We start from the raw sequence: 7420 nt of genomic DNA, 5'->3' as shown, positions 1-7420 counted from the left end.
CATTTCGCTTCTCATCCAAGACGATTCTTAAGCTCTGACTGGATGGTGGGGAACGGAAGGAGTTATAAATTCATAGTCATGGTTGTCTTGTAGGAAGTTAGCACTCCCCACTTGGAGCAGAACCCAGAAGGATGTTTCTTCCAACAGTCTCAAAGGTGCTTTTTTTCAAGAGGCAACTGGACTTTTATGTTTTTTCTTTGAAGACATTTCCCTTCTCATCCAAGAAGCTTCTTCAGCTCTGACTGGATGGCGGGAACGGAATTCTTGTCAGAGCTGAAGAAGCTTCTTGGATGAGAAGCGAAACGTCTTCAAAGAAAAACCAGAAAGTCCAGTTGCCTCTTGAGAAAAAAAAAAAAGCACCTTTGGAACAACCATGGCCGGGATGACTTAGAAGTCTCCAGTTGTTAAACAAATCCTTGCAGTTTTTAAATGAATCGCTCAACGAGGTTCAGCGAATCCAGCTTTCCCTTAAAGACTTCGCTTGGCTGAGAGGGTCTGAGAGGAGGTGATCACGTGACTCGGGGCGTTGCAGCCATTTTAAATAATACAGGCCGGTTGCAAGCGGCCGGATTTTAATGACGTCACTGGGAGGATATCGCGAGGCTAAATGCGAGAACTGGCCTGACGGATACCAGCTGCAGGTAGGGCGCGGGAGACGCTTTAAGACTCCCGGGCAGGGAAGGAGGATGACGGGAAGCCCGAGGCCCGGCCTGAAAGGCGAGGCGGAAGGAGGCTCGGGATGGAGCCTTTTTTGGAACTCGAGCGACCTGTGCATCCCTTCGCCCCAAACCAAGCAGATCGCCAAAATGGCTCCACCCGCCCCAAGCTTTTTCTTAAGCTCAGCACAGACCGAGAAAAAGGACAGGCGGGAGAAGAAGAAAAAAAAACGCTCCGCATTTTCCTGCTGAGTCTTTAGCATTGCAATCCTGGGATACGCTGAAGGCTTTTGCGGGTGGACGACGAAACGGAGGGTCTGGCTGGTAGCGCGCAGAGGACGCTTTAAGAGGCGTCTCCAACCTTGGCAACTTTAAGACTTACGGACTTCAACTCCCAGGATTCCTCACTCAGAAGCAAAGCGGGCTGAGGAATTCTGGGAGTTGAAGTCCACAAGTCTTAAAGTTGCCAAGGTTGGCGATCCCTGCTTTAAGATTCCCGGGCAGGGAAGAAGGGAGGGAGGCTGACGGGGAGCCCGAGGCCCCGCCTGAAAGATTTTCCCGCCTCCAGCCTGCCTGAGAGGCCCGTAAGAGGAGGAGGCTTCGGCCTTCCTCCCTGGGCGGGCTTGGGACTCCTCGCGGGGGAGAAAAGAACGAAGCCCTCACGCGCCTCTCCTCCTCCTTCGCCCCTTCAGGAGGACCGGCGAGCCCGGCTGAGGAAGAAAGCGCCGGCCGAGAGGAGAGGAGCGGCCTCGCCCACCTTTACATCAATAGTAGATGTGGGTAATGAGATAAACAGGGAAAGCCTTCTTGAGGGGTTTATATAGCTATGATGCTCTCTCTCTTCCTTCAATTACATCTTACCTCAGCCTGACCAATCTTGCCTGCTACTTAAGGAAAAGGCCCCTAAGCAGCGTAATATTATACATCTTGTTCACCCAAAAGTCATTCCTATACTGCCAGTAGGACTTACATCTTATTAAAATGTATGTTCCTCTTTTTTGAAGGTATGCCCTTTAGAGATGTTCTGACTCCAACAAAGAATAAATCAGAAGAATCTGGGGGCGAAATCTTTGTAGGTAATGGCAGTAAAGAAGTCAATGATGAATAAATGGCATTATAATGACCTTTTGCAGCAAAAGGAATGAGAGAAAGGGAGGAGAGGGCCCTTTTGACAGTTTGACACTTAAAATCCTGAAATTGAGACTTTTGATGGCCACCCTCTTCAACCATAGAGCAAGTATGATACGGGTACTCCTTGAGTTTCAAAAATTCATTTAGTGACCATTTGAAGTTACAAGGGCACTGAAAAAAGGGACTTGTGTCCGTTTTTCACAGTTATGGCCATTGCAGCATCCCTCTGGACGCTTGGCAATTGAATCATATTTATGACAGTTGCAATGTCCTGGGGTCATGTGATCCCCTTTTGCAACCTTCTGACAAAGTCAATGGGGAAGCCAGATTCACTTAACAACCATGTTATTAACATAACTGCAATGATTCACTTAACAACAATGGCAGGAAATGTCATAAAATGGGGCAACACTCACTTAATAACAGTCTTGTTTAGCAACAGAATTTTTGTGGTAGTAAGTTGTAAATTGTATTTAAAGACAAACTTTAAATGAGGGAAATAAGATTTAAGAAATTGTTGCAATCATTCACCAGCACAGGTTGAAGCAAGATAAGAAGAAAACAGCAGGTTTCGCACATGGAGTGGTCAACTTACTTCCTCAGATCTTGCTAGAGATACAGTACAGGTGGTCCTCGACTTACAACAGTTCATTTAGTGACCACTCAAAGTTGCAAGGCCACTGAAAAAAGTCAACATGGTGATCCCAACAGTGTAACAAAGGTCGATCTGTGGAGCAGAAATATGTGGTTTCTGTGTGCAATACATTAAATCTACTTACCTACCTACCTACCTACCTACCTACCTATCATCTATCCATCCATCCAGGTAGTCCTTCACTAATGACACAGTTGGGAGCAGAATTTTCATTGCTAAGCAATGCAGTTGTTAAGTAAGTCACCCCAATTTCTCAATCTTTCTTTGTTAACCCAAAGGTGCTTTTTCAAGAGGCAATTGGACTTTATGTTTCTTCTTTGAATATATCTTTCCCTTCTCCTCCAAGAAGCTTCTTCAGCTCTGACTGGATAGCGGGGAATTTATAAATCCTTTTATTCACCACCTCCTCCCCATTCAGTCAGAGCTGAAGAAGATTCTTGGAACCAGAAAGCCCAGTTGCTTCTTGAAAAAAAGCACCTGTGAGACAACCATGATCTGGATGACTGAGAATCTCTGTAGATACCTCTATTTGTTAAGCAAATCCTTGCAGGTTTTAAATGAATCACTCTGCTGTTAAACGAATCTAGCTTTCCCTATGGACTTTCCTTGGCTGTGAAGCTCTGAGAGGGGGGATCATGTGATTCGGGGACGTTGCAGCCATCCTAAATAATACATGTCGGTTGCCAAGCCCACAGATTTTAATGATGTGACTGGGAGGATATTGCAACGCGTAAGTGCGCGTCTGGACGGAGGGTCTCACCTGGCAGACTGCTGGGCAGGGAGGGAGGGAGGCTGAAGTGGAACACGAGTCCTGTCCTGAAATGCAGGGCAGAAATATTTGCCTGCTCCAGCCTGCGTGAAAGTTCCGTGGGAGGTGGCGGCTTTGGTCTCCCTCGTCAGGCAGGCTTGGAACTTCTCTCGCTGGCAAAGGGACAAAGCCCTGATGTGCCTCTCCTCCTCCTTTGCCCTTTCAGGAGGACGAATGGGCCCGGCGGAGGAAGAAAGCACTGGCTGAGAGGAGAGAACTGGCCTCGTGCAGCAGCCCGGCCCACCTCAGGCGTGGCTTACCCGGGAGGCTGCGGCAGGAAGAAATTCCTGACCGCTCCATTGATGCAGAAGAGCCGCGTGCAAACAGGATGAGTCGGAGCCGAAGGGGACCACGTGAAAGGGGGATTCCCAGAGGGAGAATTGGGGAGAAGGAGGGAACTAACAGTGCCCCCGAGACGCTTCTGGAGCATGTAGAGTCCTTCAGCATAGACGGAAAAGGCGGGAATCCCCTAAGAAGAAGAATCCACCAGGGGGAAAAGAGATACGAATGCACAGAATGTGAAAAATTCTTCAAAACTAATCAGCAGCTTCAAAACCATCTGAGAACCCACTCAGGAGAAAAACCATATAAATGCCTGGATTGTGGAAAGAGTTTTACTCAGGGTGGACACCTCCGTGAACATCAAAGAATTCACACGGGAAAAACCCTATAAATGCCTGGAGTGTGGAAAGAGCTTTATTGTGGGTGGACAACTCCGTCAACATCAAAGAATTCACACGGGGGAAAACCCTACAAATGCCTGGATTGTGGAAAGAGTTTCATTCAGGCTGTTCAACTCCGTGAACATCAAAGAATTCACACAGGAGAAAAACCATATAAATGTCTGGAGTGTGGAAAGACCTTTACTGACGTTGGAAGCCTCCGTCTCCATCAAAGAATCCACACTGGAGAAAAACCCTACAAATGCCTGGAGTGTGGAAAGAGCTTTGCTCGGCATCAACACCTCCGTCTCCATCAAAAAATTCACACTGGAGAAAAACCCTATAAATGCCTGGAGTGTGGAAAGACCTTTACTTTTGGTGGACACCTCCGTCAACATCAAAAAATTCACCTTGGAGACAAACTTTAGAAATGCCTGAAATGTGGAAAGAGCTTTGCTCGGGATGGACACCTACTTCAACGTCATAGAATTCACACAGGAGAAAAACCATATAAATTCCTGTAGTGTGGAACCTCTACTGACATCAAAGGATTAATCATGATTCACCAAGATTCATCCTCTCATAGAGAAGAAAATTTAGAAATGTACGGAGTGGGAAAAATCCTTTGGAACAAATGGAAATAACCAAAACTATGTAAGAATCAACATGGCAGAGGAAGCTTATAAATGGATACAGCATGGCTAATATGTTTCAGTAATTAGGAAAATCAGTTCAGCTGTGGATGAACTGCTCCAAAGTTTATCAAGGTATAAGAAACTACTTCAATATTGATTAACGACGTAATTAAACCTAAAAAGGCAGGTTTCTGGATACTTACACTTCATTGCCATCTCAAATAGTATGTGTCAACGTGAGCAAGGACTGTATCAACTCAAATATTCCAAGATATATAAATTTCTGAAACACTTTACTGTACTTTCCATAACTAGTCAGTAAATAGTAACCACAGTTAACATGGGTTTTACTATTGTTTTATGGCTGTTATGGTTTGTTTAGCCGTTTTGCTGTTCTGTGTTACCTCATAGCTTAATTTGAATTATATTACAAATTATTAAATGTTTTGCCTCATCACCTTTTTCTTACAAATGAGTCCACATCTTGCAGATTGTGCAAGGGATATGAGTGCAACAGTATTCAATTGTACATTCTTATATAATCATTGCAAATTTAATTCAGTAGTGCTGTAGTTTAATATATTACTTAGCAAGGTGGGCCAAGGTCAGTCTTTCCCTTTCAGTAGTAGAGGTTCATGCTAAGCGAACCTTCAACAGCAACAGCCCCTTTATCTTCTCTTCCTGGCTCTGTAAATATATCCCAAGTATGAACTTCTTGTATCTCAGCCTTTCCATCTTGGTTGGAATACATCTCCCACAGCTGATGGGCAGCAAGCAGAGAAAGCCTGATGTACAGTATGCCACAGTATCCAAAGCTGCTTCCTTTCAGGTATCTTCTCAGTGCCAAATGTAACCCCTCTCTCCAAAGTAGCTTTGTGATCCAGCTTTAGAGACCTTGTTAAGTTTTGCCAATTACTATATTTAAGGCAACAGAAGGAGGAATGTTTGAACACATGACATAAGATAATCTTACTACCTGTAATTGACTTGAAATCACTTAGTAAGCAGGCAAATCTTACTTATTCTTTCACAAAATCATTAAATTAGTGGACCAGTGAAATGCTGTGGATATAGTATACTTGGATTTCAGTGAGGCATTTGAGAAAGTAGACTACAGCCTACTACTTGATAAATTATAAAAATGTGGGTTAGACAGCATCAATGCCAGCTGGATTCATATCTTTCAAATAAACCACTCTCAAGACCCAGTCCTTAATGGAACTGTATCTATAGAGTGAAATAAGCAGTGAAATTCCCCACAGTTCTGTCTTAGGCCCAGTACATTTCAACATCTTCATAAACAACTAGATGGAATATAAGAAGAACTCATCAGATTTGCAGATGACACCAAGCTGGCAGCAATAGCCAACACTCCAAATATAGTGCTCAGGAACCAGATGGATCTTGATAATCTTGAACTCTGGGCCCATGTAACAAAATTAAATTTAATTGTAAGAAAAGTTAAGTTTTACTAGAAAAGAAAAAGCAAATGTACAGGTAAGGAGACCAATAGAAAGCATGTCTTAGTGAGTATATGCTGTATTCCATTGGAAAAGTACAATTAAGACAAACATGCTATTAGCTTGGTTAATAAGCCACATCAAGAGAACTATGATAGAAACTAAGGCCTCCTTCAGAAACTGGATTTTGACTAGATGAGAATGAAACAAAAGTGCTAAAGTTAAACAAATAAGTGATGTAAAAAGAAAAAAGCAGAAACTTTAGAGTGTTTCTATGAGCTATTTTGAAAACGTGTGGAATGGAGGCAAAGAGGTGGAATTGAAAATAAAGTCCAACGTCTAGCTAATAACTCATAAATGAAGCCAGTCAGGACAGGATCTGTGTAAGATCTTCAAGAATCCAAATGGAGAATTGCTTATTATCGGAGCAAGACGAAAACAAAATCAAACCAGGTCCTGCAACCCAGAAATAAACTGGGAAAATCACCCAAGGAAACATGATGTCTAAAAATAAAATTTAACATGGATCAAGGAAGAACTTGCGAGTAATCTGCATTCAGGGTTGGAAAACTTTATTAAAGGCAAAGCGTTAATATGGAGAACACTTAAGATGGCTTCTTAAAAGGTTCACTTATCTTTGAGAGCTGATAAGGTTTATAAGTACTGGAAATCCTGAACTTAAAAGGCAGGTGAAAAAGTTAGGTTACCACATTTTTTACTTTTCCACATCACTTTGACCATGCTTGTATTTTACAATGACAGCTGGTTTGGTGAAGGAGGGTAATATTTTCCGAATAATACAGAAAGAGATAACTGAATTTTTATGGAGGAAGCCATAGCCAGGAGAAAGGAGGCAGGAGAAATATATGGATCAAAATGTGTTTCAGAAAGAAAACAGCTTTATTAGTAATTTCCTGGAGCAAAATTAGAAACGAATACACTCCCACCTCCCCTCCGCAAAAAAAAATTGAGGTGAATCTGCTGGATCCAGAGCCATCTATGGACTGCGGTGGTGCATGACCAGTTGTGTATTGCATGAACACAATGCAAACCCGGCCTTTTTTGAGGAGCAACTTGACAGAGGTATTAAAAAGGCTGTGAAGCATTAGAGGAAGAATTAAACATACCGAGCCAGTGTATATCTGCTAAGAAAAAATTAAATTCCATTAAATGGGTTTTTTCTCCCTCTAGAATAGTGTCTACTTTTTCAAGTCCCATATTTCAAAAACTAGAGTGGAAAATGGAAAGCATATAAAAGAGTAAGGAGAAAATAAGTGTGGTGGGTTGATAACCATCTGTCTACACAGTATTTTTCAAACTCAGCAACTCTTAAAATGCTTGGACTTCAATTCCCAGAATTCCCCAACCAGCATGACTCGCTGGGGAATTTTGAGAATTGAAGTCCACATATCT

General features: G+C 42.9%; 1 protein-coding gene across 1 annotated transcript; it reads left to right on the top strand.

Annotated features, from left to right (window-relative positions):
* The first annotated feature begins 686 nt into the window (after positions 1-686).
* Positions 687-7191, top strand: LOC148114486 (uncharacterized). The gene is made up of 3 exons (XM_087888872.1): positions 687-717; positions 1149-1432; positions 3417-7191. The coding sequence occupies exons 1-3, from the start codon at positions 687-689 to the stop codon at positions 3921-3923; spliced, it is 822 nt and encodes a 273-aa protein (XP_087744998.1). The 3' UTR covers positions 3924-7191.
* The last annotated feature ends 229 nt before the right edge of the window (positions 7192-7420 follow it).

The sequence above is a fragment of the Pantherophis guttatus genome, chromosome 3 (assembly GCF_059756535.1).
Source record: "Pantherophis guttatus breed Tessera chromosome 3, ASM5975653v1, whole genome shotgun sequence".
Classification (NCBI taxonomy): Eukaryota; Metazoa; Chordata; class Lepidosauria; order Squamata; family Colubridae; genus Pantherophis; species Pantherophis guttatus.
Note: the sequence above shows the minus strand (reverse complement) of the source record. Positions and strands in the feature narration are given on the sequence as shown.